Source organism: Anolis carolinensis, unplaced genomic scaffold, assembly GCF_035594765.1.
Source record: "Anolis carolinensis isolate JA03-04 unplaced genomic scaffold, rAnoCar3.1.pri scaffold_15, whole genome shotgun sequence".
Lineage (NCBI taxonomy): Eukaryota > Metazoa > Chordata > Lepidosauria > Squamata > Dactyloidae > Anolis > Anolis carolinensis.
In genome coordinates this window covers 13,262,782-13,279,870 of record NW_026943826.1, presented here as the reverse complement: position 1 = coordinate 13,279,870, position 17,089 = coordinate 13,262,782, and the positions used below count along the sequence as shown (strand labels likewise).

Sequence of the window (17,089 nt, the reverse complement as noted above, 5' to 3'; positions counted from 1 at the left end):
GTATTTACTCAAGTCCAGTGGGAGTATTTACTTCAGTATTTACTCGAGTCTAACGCTAGTATTTACTCACGTTTTTTCTTGAGTCTAATGCTAGTATTTCCTCAAGGCAAATGGTAGTATCTACTCAAGTATTTACTCGAGTCTAATGCTAGTATTTACTCAATTATTTACTCGAGTCTAATGCTAATATTTACTCAAGTCCAATGGGAGTATTTACTTGAGTGTTTACTCAAGTCTAACGCTAGTATTTACTCACGTTTTTTCTTGAGTCTAATGATAGTATTTCCTCAAGTCAAATGGTAGTATCTACTCAAGTATTTACTTGAGTCTAATGCCAGTATTTACTCAATTATTCACTCAAGGTTAATGTTAGTATGCACTCAAGTATTTACTCAAGTCCAATGCTAGTTTTTACTAGTCTAATTGTAGCATTTAATCAAAGACTTACTGAAGTCCAGGGCAAGTATTTGCTCAGGTCTAACACTAGTATTTACTCAAGTATTTGCTTGAGTTTAATGCTAGTATTTACTCAAGTTTTTTCTCGAGTCTAATGCTAGTATTTCCTCGAGTATTTACTCAAGTCCAATGTGAGTACTTACTTGAGTATTTACTTGGGCCTAATGCTAGTATTTATTCAAGTATTTACTCAAGTCTCATGTTAGTATTTAAGCATTTACTCAATTATTTCCTCAACTCTAATGCTAGTATTTATTCAATTATTTACTCAAATATAATGCTAGTATTTACTCAAGTCCAATACAAGTATTTCCTCAAGTATTTACTCGGGTCTAATGCAAGAATTAACTCAAATCAAATGCTAGTACTTACTTATTTACTTGAGTCCAGTGCTAGTATTTACTCAGTCTAATTTACTCAGTCTAATGCTATAATATATTCAAGTATTTGCTTGAGTCTAATGCTAGTATTGACTCAACTATTTGCTCGACTCTCATGCTAGTATTTACTCGGGTACTTACTTGAGTCCAATGCGAGTATTTACCCGAGTCTCATGAACCACTGAATTCAACCAGCATCTCTATTTTCCTTGAGCCGAATGCTAGTATTTGCTCGAGTCTGGTGCGCCATCTAATGTTCACTTCAATTTTACTCAAGTCTAATGATTGTTACCTTGGAGAAGTTGTCGATGCGGAAGGGGGGCGGGAGCTGGTCGGTGTCGCTGAACGAGACGCGGAACGTGGCGCCTTTGAGTGTGATCTCCACCCGCAGGAAGTAGCATCTCCCCAGGGTGTCTCTGTGGAAACACGGAAGAGAGTCCCGATGGGGTTGCGGGAAAAAGCCCCAGTTTGCCAGCCCGTGAAAGTATGGATTGTGTTGTGGATGGGAAGTGCTTCCAAATACCTCATATTGATGTGGAAGGAGTTGTTCTTGTTGACCTCGAAGCCTCCGGACCAGATGCAGTTGGGGACGTCCATCAGCCGGACGCACAGCAGCTGGTCGTAATCGTTGCGCGGCCAGTGGAAGACCACGCTGGAGCCCGGCAGGGTGGAGATGTAGCCCTCGGGATTCGTAGTTCCCTAAGGGCAAAAGGGGAAACGGGTGAGAAGCCCGACCAAGAAGCCAGGAGATCATGTCTCACACTCCTGGGTTTCAAGGGCTTCCCACAGAGCCTCTCCGAGCACCCAATTAATGTATTCTTCACTCCCTCCGTCCAGAGACCTAATCTGATATCTCGGGAAAACTCCTCATCAGCTGAAGGCCGATTTCCAAGAGAAATTCCTTAGCAACAGGGGAAAAACAACTATACTGTAGTTGTTTTTCTTTGTTTTTTATTTTAATTTTTTATTGAAGTTTTACCTTATAAGATAGAGTAAATTAACATCAAAAGAGTAAGAACATTTGATTGTATAAAAAGTAGGAAAACTGCGATTAAAAAAAAGATCAAAAAGGGAGAGAGAAAAAAAAAAAAAAACAAAGCTAAACTGTCCATATTTATATATATATTTCGTGGGAACTCCATGTTGAAATCAAGGCGTTCTGACCCAAGTGGACCTAGAAAATGCCATTACTGGTCGGAAAGAATGGACGCTTGCTGACCTGTCCTCTGGCAAAGGCCCGCTGGGCGAAGGCGAGCTTGTGCTTGGATTTATTATCCAGAAGGTAGCGAGGGGCGAAGTTCACAACACAGGTGTCGATGTAGCGGCCTCGGCCTTTCTTGACATCGATGCCTGAAACGGAACAAAAAAAGAGTACAAACGGACTCCAAACTACACTTTGAGGAAGTAAACAAACAGAGTTCAAACTATGCTTGGAGTAAATAAACAAACAGACTTCAAACTATGCTTGGAGCAAGTAAACAAACTCCAAACTACACACTGAGGAGGTAAACAAACAGACTTCAAACTATGCTTGGAGTAAATAAGCAAACAGACTTCAAACTATGCTTGGAGTAAATAAACAAACAGACTTCAAACTATGCTTGGAGTAAATAAACAAACTCCAAACTACACATTGAGGAAGTAAACAAACCGACTTCAGACTATGCTTTGAGGGAGTAAACAGACTCCAAACTACACTTTGAGGGAGTAAACAAACTTCAAACTATGCTTTGAGGAGGTAAACAAACTGACTCCAAACTACACTTTGAGGGAGTAAACAGACTTCAAACTATGCTTTGAGGAAGTAAACAGACTTCAAATTATGTTTTGAGAAGGTAAACAAACCGACTTCAAACCACGCTTTGAACTAGAAGTAAAAACAAACTTAAAAACTTGAAATACATGAATCCCAAGAACATAGGACCAAAAACCGAGAGCTGTTCACCTGAATACTACGCTCCATCCCTCCCATAACATCGTTCCTCGTGCACCTGCTTTTCCTCTCCTTATCTCCAATTCTCTGGGAAAAGCGAGTCTGTCTCTGTTGCATCTTCGCAATCCCAAGCGCTACAAGACTTTGGTGACAAGCTCTACACGTACGTACCGATGTTGTAAATGAGCCCGGGCCGGTTTCCCTGCTGGATGACCTTCAGGGCTCTCACGCCGCTCCCGCCGTCCAGCGAGAAGCCCTGGCACCAGCCCGGCATCCCGTCCGGGTGGATCCCTCTCCCGACTCGCATCGTGCAGCTGCAAAAAGGTGAACACGGATGTCAACAACGCAACCACATGTCGAATGGCTAACGTGTTGTTTCCCTCGTTGCTGGAACGTACAGGTTTGGCTGCTCTTTGTCGGCGTAGCAGAACAGGAGCGGGCTCAAACTCCGGGCGAGCTCGTGCTCCTCGAACTGGCCGGCCGCGTCAATCTTGGCGTTGTCCTGGCGGAAGATGAGTGGCAGCCCTTCGGAAACAATGAGAGGAGCACGTGGACGATATCAACAGAAAGGAGGAAACCGTGGAATTCTCCACAATTAACGTATCTATATCTATATATATAAAAGGGTAATGAAATTTCGGCCTAGGACAAAACAACAAAACTACCCATCCCAGAAACACTAAACTTGGCAGCACAACCCCTCATCCATGCCTCCACGTTCATACAACAAACAGCTCCAGCTACTCCAGAAAACGGCCAGGCTTTGAGACTGCAAGGCTATTCACTGCTATTCCACCTGGCCAACAAAGGATTTCCATAAGCCACAGCAACGCGTGGCCGGGCAAAGCTAGTCTATATATAAAAGAGTAATGAAATTTCGGCCTAGGACAAAACAACAAAACTACACATCTCAGAAACACTAAACTTGGCAGCACAACCCCTCACCCATGCCTCTACGTTCATACAACAAAAAGAAAATAAAAATAAAATCCTAATTAGAGGGAGAGGAATAATTGTTTTTATCCAGTTGCTGCCAGTTAGAAGGCTAAGCTCCGCCCACTTGGTCTCCTAGCAACCCATGCAGCCCAGGGGACAGGCAGAGTTAGGCCTCACTTCCTATAAAATACAGATTATCAGATTTGAACTGGATTGTATGGCAGTGTAGACTCAAGGCCCTTCCACACAGCTATATAACTAACTCATTTACAATCGTATATTTGAACTGGATTATCTGGACTCCACACTGCCATATAATCCACTTCAGTGTGCATTTTATACAGCTGTGTAGAAGGGGCCTCATATTATCCAGTTCTTAAGCAGATAATATAAGATTATAAACATAATATGTAATAATTACTGTGATATAATAATACAGAAAAAATATAATCTCTAAAATCAGGAAAGTAAATAAAGCGCAACACTCTGAAAGCATAAGCTACAGCAACACGTGGCTGGACAAAGCTAATATATATATCCAGAAAGCTTATCCAGAAAGTAGATTACGTTTTGGAATTAAAAATGAACATAAGTATAGAAGAAAACATTTACCGTATCTGCTTTGAACTGGATTATCTTGACTCCACACTGCCATATAATCCACTTCAGTGTGCAGTCGGACACAACTGGACTTAATGTCAGGAGAAAACCTTTACCCTTGACCTTAACTACCACCAATTCCTCAATACTTTATTTCCCATACCACCAGACTTCACCACAGCAACGCGTGGCCGGGCACAGCTAGTCTATATATATAAAAGAGTGACGGCATCACGGCGACCCACAAAACAACAAAACTACAGGCCCTCCAACCTCGAAATTTGACAACACAACCCATCATCCACGCCTCTAGGTTGATACAACAAAAAGAAAAGAAAAATAAAGTCCTAATTAGAAAGAGAGGAATAATTGCTTTTATCCAATTGCTGCCAGTTAGAAGGCTAAGCTCCTTTAACTTGGTCTCCTAGCAACCCAATAAAAAATAATAAAAAAACACTAAAAATTAATACAATAAAATACTATAATAACAGAAAATAACTAAAAATAATACAAGAAAATAATAAAATATAATAAATATAAATAAATATATAATAAATATAATAAATTAAAATATAACTTACAATAAAATTAATTTCCACCATGTCTCCTGTATCAATTTAATGATATAATGATATATAATAATATTATACTATACTAATATTATAATACATTGTATATACATGTAATATTAATAATAATATTATGATGTAATACAATGTAATAATTATTATAATTCACTATTATAATTGTATATTTATATTACATGCAATATTACTAATAATATTGCGATATAGTTGTATAATATAATATATTGTATGTATATATACTTGTAAACCGCCCTGAGTCCCCTTCGGGGTGAGAAGGGCGGGATATAAATGTCGCAAATAAATAAATAAATAAATAAATAAATAAAATTAATTAAAAAATGCAAATAACGTCAAATAAAAATTACACAACAATTTTTAACCAATACCACCACCACTTTGCCACATTAACACGTGGCCGGGAACAGCTAGTGAACTATATAATGATACCAATTTGCTTTATCTTTCCAACCCCTCACTAAAACGATTTCCGATCGACGACATAAACGAGATCCCCAAGTCCCGCGTACCCGTTTTGTTGACGAGCCAATACGGGGCGGAGATGAAGATCTTCAAGGAGCCTTCGGCCCGGCACGCGATCCGGATGGTGAGGTTCAAGAGCCGCTTGTTGACGTCGTAGAGCCGCATCCGGACGATGTAGTTCTGGGTCCCGGGAGGGATCAGCAGCTCCTTGCAGCGCGGGAAGTTCTCCAGCGAGACTCCTGGACGTGGGCGGGACAGGACAACGTGATGGGTTTCGGCCCCGAAACCTCTCTCGAAATTTCACCCCAAGGTGCGCTACGTGGCCGTACCGAGCTCGATGTTCTGGGCGGTGTCGGCCGTGTGCAGGACGGCCTCTTTGCCCGGCTTGAGGGTCCCGCCGATGGGTGTCCCTTTCACGTAAAACTCCAGCTCGAAGGGCAGCAAGTTGGCCAGAACCACCGTCGGGAGGAGGAAGATGGTGTGTCCCGGCTGGCGGAAGATCTGCTTGGCGCTGTCGGAGAAGATGCTGGACGGCATGTAGTCCGGGTAATTCTCCTTCTTGATGGCCACGCAGAACCTACCACAACAATAATATAACAATACAATACAATAGCAATATAACGATAATATAACGTATGCTGCTATACCATAATAATATAACGTAATTGCAATATAACGATAATATAATGTATGCTGATATACTATAATAATATAATTGCAATATAATGATAATATAATGTATGCTGATATAATATAATAATTAATGATAATATAACGTATGCTTATTGTTATATTGCAATTACGTTATATTATCGTTATATTGCAATTACGTTATATTATTATAGTATAATAATATAGTTGCAATATAATGATAATATAATGTATGCTGATATAATATAATAATTAATGATAATATAACGTATGCTGATATACTATAATAATATAATTGCAATATAATGATAATATAATGTATGCTGATATACTATAATAATTGCAATATGATGATAATATAATGTATGCTGATATACTATAATAATATAACGTAATTGCAATATAACGATAATATAACGTAATTGCAATATAACGATAATATAATGTATGCTGATATACTATAATAATTGCAATATGATGATAATATAATGTATGCTGATATACTATAATAATTGCAATATAATGGTAATATAATGTATGCTGATATACTATAATAATTGCAATATAATGGTAATATAATGTATGCTGATATACTGTAATAATTGCAATATAATGGTAATATAATGTATGCTGATATACTGTAATAATTGCAATATGATGATAATATAATGTATGCTGATATACTATAATAATTGCAATATAATGGTAATATAATGTATGCTGATATACTATAATAATTGCAATATGATGATAATATAATGTATGCTGATATACTATAATAATTGCAATATAATGGTAATATAATGTATGCTGATATACTATAATAATTGCAATATAATGATAATATAATGTATGCTGATATACTATAATAATTGCAATATAATTGCCGAAGAGCCGGCGTTGTCCATAGACATCTCCAGGTCATGTGGCCAGCATGACTGCATGGAACGCCGTTACCTTCCCGCCAGAGCTGTACCTATTGATCTACTCACACTGGCATGTTTTCGAACTGCTAGATTGGCAGGAGCTGGAGCTAACAGCAGGTGCTCATTCCGCTCCAGGGATTTGAACCTGGGACCTTTTGATCCACAAGTTATAACAATAACATAGAATATTATAATAATTTAATAATACATTTATTTAATAATATAATAAAAACAGTTCATCGGGGAGTCCGGTGACGTCTCCTTCTCTGGAGGTTTTCAAGAAGGTCGGACGGCCGTCTGTCGGGAGGGTTTTGATGGTTCTCACCTGAAGAAGCGGCTGTTTTCGGAGCCCATGGCGTGGCACTCGCGCTTGCTGCTGCTGACCTCGGAGGCCTTCTGGACGTGGGTCCAGTGGATGGGGGCCTTGCAGAAGAAGACGCCCATGCCCTTGGGCCGGGCCTGCAGCCGCCACGAGGTCAGGTGCAAGGGCACCGCAAAGGCCTCTCCCGGCATCACCGACGGAAGCACCACCGGCTCTGCAGCGCAAGCGAGGGAAACCCATGAGACCAAGCTCAGCGGGAGCGCCGCATCGCGCAACGAGGGACACTTACTGTCGGGGGCGGAGGGGCTGTCGAGGCGGAGCTCCATGGGCACGTCCAGCTTGTTCCTGACAATCAGGGCCGAGCGCACCGTCACCACCTTCCGGGCGCTGCCTTCCATGGTGATGGCAAACACCACTCGAACTGGAGGCAATGAAGAAAACTGTGAAAATAGTATTGCTCGAATTAAAATTAAATATACACTAATAACATCTCAGTCCGTGTTGACCATAATAAGGACACAGGGAAGGAGAAGTGACACTCACGTAAACATGCGGGTGGATGATGTTCGTTCGGTTCACCGGGCTGCCAATCTAGGAAAGAAACATTAAAAAAGCCCTGAAGCCCAGGCGTGTCAAGCACGATCTCATGGCTTCTTGGTCAGGAATCCGAAACATCCTGTCTGCACTTCACTCTGATGTAAGGCCTGCAATTCACCCTTTTTGGCTTTGCCTCGCCAACTCGAACTGGAAATGCAACTGACTTCCGAGCATTACAGAATTTAAACGAGTTTTGATGCTTAAGTTTACGCGTCAGTGTCCCCCTTCCACCATGCTTCTGTTCTTTCTCAGTCTCTTTCCCAGCTCATCCCGCCCTGGCAAGAGGCAGCCTTTTGGGCTTTGCTTCGCTGACTCGAACTGGAAATGCAACTGACTTCCGAGCATTACAGAATTTAAACGAGAGTTTTGATGCTTAAGTTTACGCGTCAGTGTCCCCCTTCCACCATGCTTCTGTTCTTTCTCAGTCTCTTTCCCAGAAAACTCAACTTGTTCCGACTTTTTGGCTTTGCCTTGCCGGCATGCACTGGAAATGCAACTCACTTCCTAGCATTACAGAATTCAAACGAGAGTTTTGATGCTTAAGTTTATGCTTGAGAGCCCCCCCTTCCACCGTGCTTCTGTGCTTTCTTGGTCTCTTTCCCAGGGAACTCGGCTCGTCCCGCCCTGGCGAGAAGCAGCCTTTTTGGCTTTGCCTCCCCAACTTGAACTGGAAATGCAACCGACTTCCGAGCATTACGGAATTCAAACGAAAATGTACTTGGATGAGTTTTGATGTTTTATGCTTGAGAGCCCCCCTTCCACCATGCTTCTTCATATATACAAATTAGATACGAAGATTTTCATGCCCCTCGTAAACACATCACACGGAGCAAAGAGTGGCAACCTACCGTCGAGGAAGAGGTGCTCTTGTCTGGAGCCGCGTACCGGAAGAAGATTCCGACTTTGTCCACCGACACCGGACTCACTTGTTCCCATCCGTTGACTCTCACCTGCAGCTGGTGGATGCGCAGATCATGCGTGTGCCTAAAAGGTAAAGGTTTCTCCTTGACATGAAGTCTAGTCGAGTCCGAGTCTTGAGGAGTGGTGCTGATCTCCATTTCTAAGCCGAAGAGTTGTCTGTAGGCACCTCCAAGGTCATGTGGCCAGCATGACTGCATGGACCGCCGTTACTTTCCCTACTGATCTAATCACATTTGTATGATTTCCAACATGGCAGAAGCTGGAGCTAACAGTGGAGCTTCACCCCGCTTTACGGATTCGAACAACAGCAAGTTCAGCAGCTCAGCACTGAACATAATAATCACTACCTATCTAATAATAATAAGACGTAACTTTTCTTATAGGGGGGATAACGCGGCGACGGGACCCCGACCCGCTTCGTCACCTGTGCCGGAGTTTCCCTTTGGCCTCGAACGCGAAGGGGATCTCTTCCCCAGGAAGCACTTCGCGCCACTCGCTGACTTTGTGCAAGCCTTCCAGGAAGGTCCCGTTGCCCTCGGGGATCACGCCGGGGCTCCCGCTGTGAGAGAGCGCCGCCCTGAAAGCAAGGGTCACGTGATTTGGCTCCCGGGATCGAAAACCACTCGACTGAGGAGCACAGGAGGACTCCACTTGCGGGGTAAACACACACAACACCCCTTCTAGGTAGGCACGTGGATTCCTTCTCTCACGGCCTCCTCCTCCAGATACACAATGGGACAGGCTGCCTCAAAGGCAAGTAGTTAGTTCCGATCCTTGAAACTATGCAGAGTCTTGGTCAGTGTTAGCAGAGATTTTATAGCATAGTGTCATGGAACCCAGTTACAGGGCTTTGGTAATTCAGCCCTGTAACTGGGAGTCATAACATAAACAATCCCAGAAGCACCTGGCAGAAGAAGATAGAATACGCCTGGGAACTTGGGACCGAAAGTATAAACAATTATAATTAGTTTAGTGTGTGAAAATGGTAGTAATGTGATATTGGAGGTGGGACTTGATGATGATATTTACGTGTGGTGTTACGTAGCATCAAAAGTTATAAAAATAGTTGTATGTAAACATTGAGTCATTCTTGACTTTTCCAAAGTCATGTGTTCTTCAATAAAGATTGGATTTGAGAGCAGTTATCTTTAATCTGCGTTCAGACTGATCCTTTGAAGTGAGCAGGACAATTAAGTCAAGAATCCAGTTCTCACCCTCCTGCAAATTTGCAGTGAAGTGATAATGAGCAGGGAAGGAGATCAAAGCCATGACGGAGCAAAGGGGCCTTCGCTGGGAGCTCGGCCGTTGGCGGAAGAGACATTGCAAGCCATAGCTTCCTCTACGGGGTACCCCAAGCCGGACGGCGTGACTCAGAGGATTCCCAGAGGGGGAAGAGGCGGTCCGGCGGCGGCAGAAACCAGTTGGGGATCTGGAGGAAGCATGCCGGAGACCGTGGCCCTGCGGTTATCCATCCTGGAAACAAATTTATCCAGGCTGTCGGAAACCGTGGGGAGGTTGGTGCCACTATTAGAAGAGAATCTCCAAAAGGAGCCCATCCGATATGGCGCCGAGAGAGAGCCAAGTAAAGAAGGAGATTGGAGCCAGAGGGGCCAGCGAGCGTCAACGCAGAGTCCCGTGGCGGCAAGGGACGAGGGGGATGAGGAATACTGGCAGGAACTGGAGTTCCGAGACAGAATGGCGCGCGAAGTGGAGCGCCAGCGAGCTCTGGGAACTCTGAGGCTGCCATCTCCAACAGAGCTCCCAACCCCCCGAATGGGCGTCGGGGTGGAAAGGCCACTGGGGCCAGGAATCGGGTCCAGTGGATTTGCAGACGAAGGCGGAGAGGAGCGGGGGATCCAGGAAGAGGAGGAGGATGTGCCGTACGACGAGGAAAGGCGAGATGAGGGAGCTACAGCGAGGCCAGTATGCGGATGGGCGGAAGGGCCGACAGCGGCGGCAGACTTTCGGGAGCCGCGCAGAATGACCACCGGAGTGGGGCGCGGCGTGTTCCAAGGAGCCGCCCGAGGAAACCTGATGCAACCCTTCCCCATGCCTCCCAGACAGCATCAACGGGCCGCAGAATGGATGCCGAGAAGGGAAGATCTCAAACTGGAATACGGAGGGGAATCAGATGAACTGAACTTTTTTCTAATTAGCATCAGAGGATACATGGAAGACAACGCACACACATTCCCCTCCGAAGCAAGCAGGGTTCGAGCCATCGGCAACACACTAAAGCGAGGAGCAGCCAGCTGGTACGTGCAACTCCATGCCAGACACGACCCATGTCTGAGGTCAGTGCCCCGCTTCCTCGCCGCGCTGGAAAACCGGTTCAGAGACCGGCTAGAGCAATTGAGGGCTCGAGACCAGCTGAAAGGAATAAAGCAGAGGGACAAAACAGTGCCCGAGTACGCAGAGGAATTCCTCCACCTCGCGGAAAGGGTACCAGAGTGGTCTGAAGTGACCAAAGTGGAGTTATTTAAAGAGGGACTACGCCCCGAGATTTTCAGCTGGGCAGCGCACAGAGATGACCCCGAAACGCTCCAGGGATGGATTCAACTAGCGGGGCGCGTCGAATCCACCCTGGCCCAAGTAAAGCGCTTCAGAAGCAGCAGCGGCCAGCAAAGACCGGTGGCGAGAGGTCGAGGAGAAACGAGGAAGCAGGAAAGACCCGGAGGGAGGCCGGGGATTCCCTCCAGAGGAGACTACAACAAACCTAAACCGGAATGCTTTGTATGTGGGAAGACGGGCCATCGAGCAGCGGAATGCTGGGCCCGGAAGGGGGAGCCGCCAAAACCCCCAAAGCCCAAGCCAGCAACCGGGAGGCGCGCGGAAGAGGAGGTGCAGGCCCCAGAATCTTCAGAAAAATTGGTGAGTCGGGACAAACGCATGATAGTAGTGCCAATCTGCCTCTCGGGACTAGAGAATCAGGCCACCTGCAAGGCATTTGTGGATTGTGGTTGTTCTAGAAATATTGTAACTCCGGAATTAGCAGGAGCGCTGAAATGCCAGCAGATGGCGCTTGACTCCCCAATTGCATTTTCGCAGCTAGATGGATCAGTCGCTGCTGGGGAAGTATCTACAAAGGAAATACGGGAGGTCCCATGTAAAATAGGCAAATGGGAAGGAAGAATATCCTTTGTAATAGCCCCTATTGCCACATACCACGTAATATTAGGGATACCATGGCTCGAACAGGCAAATCCTGAAGTAGATTGGAGAGGAAAGAGCTTAGCATTCAAAGAACAGCAGACGCAATGGGAGATAAGCAAAATTGCAGAAGAGGAGGACGAGGAAGATGAAGCAGGTGAGATAAACCCACAGCTATTGCCGCCTGAATACAGAGACTTTGTGGATGTTTTCAATCAGAAAGAGGCCAGTAAATTGCCTCCCAAAAGGAATATAGAAGTAGAAATTGAAATAACCCCAGGAGCAGACTTACCAAAACCAAAAGTGTATCCCATGTCTGTGCAGGAGAAGGAGGAATTGAGGAAATATATTGATAAAAACCTGGCGCGAGGCTTCATTAAGCCATCCAACTCTCCTCTCGGGGCCCCAGTGTTATTTAGGAGAAAGAAAGACAACTCCCTACGATTGTGCATTGATTATCGAAATTTAAACGCAATTACTAAGGACAATAAATACCCTATGCCCTTAGTAAAGGATTTAATTACCGTATTGAAGAAAGGGAGCATATTTACTAAACTTGATTTAATTGAAGCGTATCATAAATTAAGAATAAAACCGGAGGATACTTGGAAAACTGCATTTTCCTGCGCATTCGGCCATTTTGAATATAAAATTTTGCCTTTCGGTTTAAAAAACGGAGGCGGTTGCTTTATGCAGCTTATAAATGAAATACTACACCCATTGTTGTACAGAGGGGTATTCATATTCCTTGATGATATCTTGATCGTGAGTGAAGATAAGGAAAAACACGTAAAATTGGTCCGGGAAGTTTTGCAGAGACTAAGGGAAGCAAAGCTGTACGCAAAACTGTCCAAATGTGAATTTAATAAAACTCAAATTGACTTTCTGGGGTATCGGATATCTCCAGAAGGGCTAGCTATGGATCCAGCTAAAGTATCAGATGTGAAAGAATGGGGAGTGCCTCAAACAAGGAGGCAATTGCAATCATTCCTGGGGTTTGCAAATTTTTACAGACCCTTCATAAAAGGCTTCGCGCAAATAACCGCACCCCTTACTGAACTTTTAAAAACAAAAGGGAAAGGGGAGACAGCAAAAGTAAAAGCTCCTGGCGCCAGACTAAGTTGGACGCCAGAATGCCAAAAGGCATTCGAAACCCTAAAAGAATGCTTCACAGAAGGACCCATCCTAAAACACCCCGATATCAGGAGTCCTTTCATAATCCATTGCGATGCCTCAGACTGTGCATACGGAGCAGTACTATTGCAAAAAGATCAAAATGGGAACTTAAAACCCTGTGGATATTTGTCCCGGAAGTTCAGCGAAACTGAAAAATGTTGGCCGATATGGGAAAAAGAGGCACTAGCCATATTAAAGGCCTTAGAATGCTGGCGGCACTTTCTCGAAGGAAGCGGAATCCCATTTGAAATTTGGTCTGACCATAAGAACCTCCAGTATTTAAAGTCTCCTCGAAAACTGTCCCCCAAACAGATTAGATGGGCACAATACTTCAGCAGGTTCGATTTCCAATTAAAGTTCTTTCAAGGGAAGCAGAATGTCTTGGCAGATGCCCTTTCACGCATGCCTCAACACGAAGGAATAACCACAGCAAAAGAGGGAACAATATTCTCTGATAAACAATGGGGCTTAGCTGTCAGGACAAGAGCACAAACCCAAAAGGAGAACACTGCTATGGTTGAACTCGGCGGGGAAGATAATTGGGGAAACGAACTGAAACAGTCTTATGAAGGAGACCAATGGATCGCATCCAATGCGGAACAGGGGGAGCAGAAGGGGGGATTTTGGTTTGTGAACAAGAAACTGTATATCCCAGCAACATTAAGGATCAAGATTTTGCATCGTTTTCACAATAACCAGAGCGCTGGTCATACAGGAATTACAAAAACAACAAAAGCAATAGCAAAACATTGCTGGTGGCCAGGGATGAGGAAGGACATAAAGAACCATGTGGTTCAATGTGATGATTGTGCCAGAAATAAATCGAGAGGAGGGAAACCAATGGGATTATTACAAACAGTAGCAGAACCTACCAGACCTTGGGAATGTGTAGCTATGGACTTTGTGGGGGAACTACCGGTTAGCAAAGGACATCGTTATATTTGGACAGTATTGGACCTGTTTTCTAAACAGGCCCACTTTATAGCACTGCCAAAACTACCATCAGCCGAGAAACTAGCTGAATTGTACATAAACCACATTTACAAACTGCATGGATGTCCCAGTAGAGTAGTCAGTGACAGAGGAGTACAATTCACAGCAAAATTTTGGGAAAAATTCTTGGAAATGCTAGGAGCAGAAAGGAGTTTAAGTTCTGCTTTTCACCCCATGACAAATGGGGCGGTAGAACGTACTCAGCAGACACTTGGGCAGTTCCTTCGAATGTACTCTAACATGAGACAAAATGACTGGTCTCGGTGGTTGGCTTTTGCAGAACTAGCTTTTAATTCGACTATACATTCAGCAACAAATAAAACCCCCTTTGAAGTAGTTTACGGGTATGAAATACAGCCTCTGCCCCAGCTGCCAAGATGGACAGAGAATGAGGGAACAGAGGCGGGGAAATGGAAAACACAAATGATGGAATGCTGGAGTCAAGTGACTGCATCATTAAAGGAAGCACACAAAAAGTATAAAGTGTTCGCAGATAGAAAGAGGGTGGAAGGTGATAAATTGGAGAAAGGAGATTTAGTGTGGTTAAGTACCCAAAACATCAAACTGGGGCTACCTTCGAAAAAATTAGGCCCTAAATATATTGGACCATTTAGAATACAGGGTGTTATCAACGAAGTGACTTTCCAGTTGGCATTGCCAAAAAGTTTAGGGAAAATACACCCTGTATTCCATCGTAGCTTACTGAAAAAATATATGGGTACTTTGGACAAAATGGACACATAGAATTATTGTTTTGTTTCAGGTTTGTGATGAAGGAAGAACCGAAGAGGAGGACGAAGAAAAGGAGGGCACCATGTCATGGAACCCAGTTACAGGGCTTTGGTAATTCAGCCCTGTAACTGGGAGTCATAACATAAACAATCCCAGAAGCACCTGGCAGAAGAAGATAGAATACGCCTGGGAACTTGGGACCGAAAGTATAAACAATTATAATTAGTTTAGTGTGTGAAAATGGTAGTAATGTGATATTGGAGGTGGGACTTGATGATGATATTTACGTGTGGTGTTACGTAGCATCAAAAGTTATAAAAATAGTTGTATGTAAACATTGAGTCATTCTTGACTTTTCCAAAGTCATGTGTTCTTCAATAAAGATTGGATTTGAGAGCAGTTATCTTTAATCTGCGTTCAGACTGATCCTTTGAAGTGAGCAGGACAGCATAGCCTCTGATCTCGTTTAGTAGCTCACTGCTACTATAACTATATGTAGTTTAATACGCAGTAATGCTACATGGTAATTACTGTATTTACAAATTTAGCACCAAAATATCACGATGTATTGAAAACATTGACTACAAAAATGCGTTGGATAATCCAGAACGTTGGATAAGCGAATGTTGGATAAGTGGGACTCTACTGTACTCACAACCATCGCAAGACATACAACGGGGATGGTGATAGGTTACAAATCACCATCACCTGTATCTGTGTTTCGCCGAGTGGTCACTTGTGAAATTCGCACATATGGTGCAGGTGCGGGAATTTCCATATGGTGCTTATTTCACAGAGACCACGATGAAGAAAAGGGCAAAGATGTTCACATAGAGGCCACTCTCATTTCTCAATCCGGGGAGGAAATAACTCAGCTGCCTCTCTAGGATCACATCTCCACTGGGATGTGTTGTGACCACATGTCCATTAGAACTGTATTTCTCCACATGATAGAGGTACATGCAATGCATTCCTATCTAATATGGCATTTTTTAAAATTCACTTTCTCATCCTTCTTATCCGAATTCCTTACCGGGTCGGGGTGGTCGTCAGGGTGGCGAACCACAAGGTGCACCCGGTGTGGTTGCGAAGCGCAAAGGGCACGAAGGGCTGCCTGCGTTTGGGGGTCTTCATTTCCGCTGCAAAAGGACCGGGAGAGAAACACTGAGGCTCGTCGGTGTCCCGCACAACTAAAAAAATCCCCTAGTAACTCTTGTTTCAATCAGACACAGCACCCTCCAACTGAAGTGCCCAAACCTCCGGAAACGAGACCCCCAAAGTGCCATGCAAAGGAGAATTAAACCTTCTTGAAGCAAAAACACAAAGGGGTTTCTGGGAAAAAGGCAACGTCATCTCAACTCTGCAAATACAGTACCTCTAGCATACATCTGGTGCTCTAGGTTAGTCAGACTGGCTGTGCTCCTAGTTCTAAGGTAGACAAGAGGAAGGCCTGGCGGACAGGAAAGACACCGTTAGCGAGGAAAGGAAGAAGGAAGGAAAAAAGGAAAGAAGGGGAGGAAAGGCACATTGATACAGGCGAGATGATGGTGATGATTATTATTATTATTATTATTGTGCATATAAAAACACCAGCAAGCGTTAAGGACACACCAGCATCAGCGACAGGGAAATCGGCGGAAACCAGGTCTGGGAAATTGGTAGAGGGAAACGTTATAAGTAATACTGGGAAATCGGCGGAAACCAGGTCTGGGAAATTGGCGGAGGGAAACGTTATAAGCAATACTGGGAAATCGACAGGAATCAGGTCTGGGATATTGGCAGAGGGAAACGTTATAAGCAATACTGGGAAATCGGCAAAAACCAAGTCTGGGAAATTGGCAGAGGGATACGTTATAAGCAATACTGGGATATCGGCAAAAACCAAGTCTGGGAAATTGGCAGAGGGAAACGTTATAAGCAATACTGGGAAATCGACAGGAATCAGGTCTGGGATATTGGCAGAGGGAAACGTTATAAGCAATACTGGGAAATCGGCAAAAACCAAGTCTGGGAAATTGGCAGAGGGATACGTTATAAGCAATACTGGGAAATCGGCAAAAACCAAGTCTGGGAAATTGGCAGAGGGATACGTTATAAGCAATACTGGGAAATCGGCAAAAACCAAGTCTGGGAAATTGGCAGAGGGATACGTTATAAGCAATACTGGGAAATCGACAGGAATCAGGTCTGGGATATTGGCAGAGGGAAACGTTATAAGCAATACTGGGAAATCGACAGGAATCAGGCCT

General features: G+C 43.9%; 1 protein-coding gene across 4 annotated transcripts in view; it reads right to left on the bottom strand.

The window, feature by feature from the left end:
* vps13d (vacuolar protein sorting 13 homolog D) overlaps nucleotides 1–17,089 on the bottom strand; it is an 86,525-nt gene that overhangs the window by 32,205 nt on the left and 37,231 nt on the right. For 3 of the 4 annotated variants that reach the window (XM_062965989.1, XM_062965986.1, XM_062965987.1), the window contains exons 40-53: nucleotides 16,216–16,290; nucleotides 15,874–15,979; nucleotides 9,214–9,366; nucleotides 8,717–8,852; nucleotides 7,815–7,862; nucleotides 7,561–7,711; nucleotides 7,275–7,485; nucleotides 5,702–5,949; nucleotides 5,420–5,611; nucleotides 3,168–3,294; nucleotides 2,941–3,083; nucleotides 2,056–2,186; nucleotides 1,360–1,535; nucleotides 1,129–1,252 (exon numbers count right to left, since the gene is read on the bottom strand). In XM_062965989.1, coding sequence (XP_062822059.1) covers nucleotides 1,129–1,252; nucleotides 1,360–1,535; nucleotides 2,056–2,186; nucleotides 2,941–3,083; nucleotides 3,168–3,294; nucleotides 5,420–5,611; nucleotides 5,702–5,949; nucleotides 7,275–7,485; nucleotides 7,561–7,711; nucleotides 7,815–7,862; nucleotides 8,717–8,852; nucleotides 9,214–9,366; nucleotides 15,874–15,979; nucleotides 16,216–16,290 — 2,021 coding nt within the window. The remainder of the gene's footprint in view (nucleotides 1–1,128; nucleotides 1,253–1,359; nucleotides 1,536–2,055; nucleotides 2,187–2,940; nucleotides 3,084–3,167; nucleotides 3,295–5,419; nucleotides 5,612–5,701; nucleotides 5,950–7,274; nucleotides 7,486–7,560; nucleotides 7,712–7,814; nucleotides 7,863–8,716; nucleotides 8,853–9,213; nucleotides 9,367–15,873; nucleotides 15,980–16,215; nucleotides 16,291–17,089) is intronic. The other variant, XM_062965988.1, reaches the window with a different exon arrangement.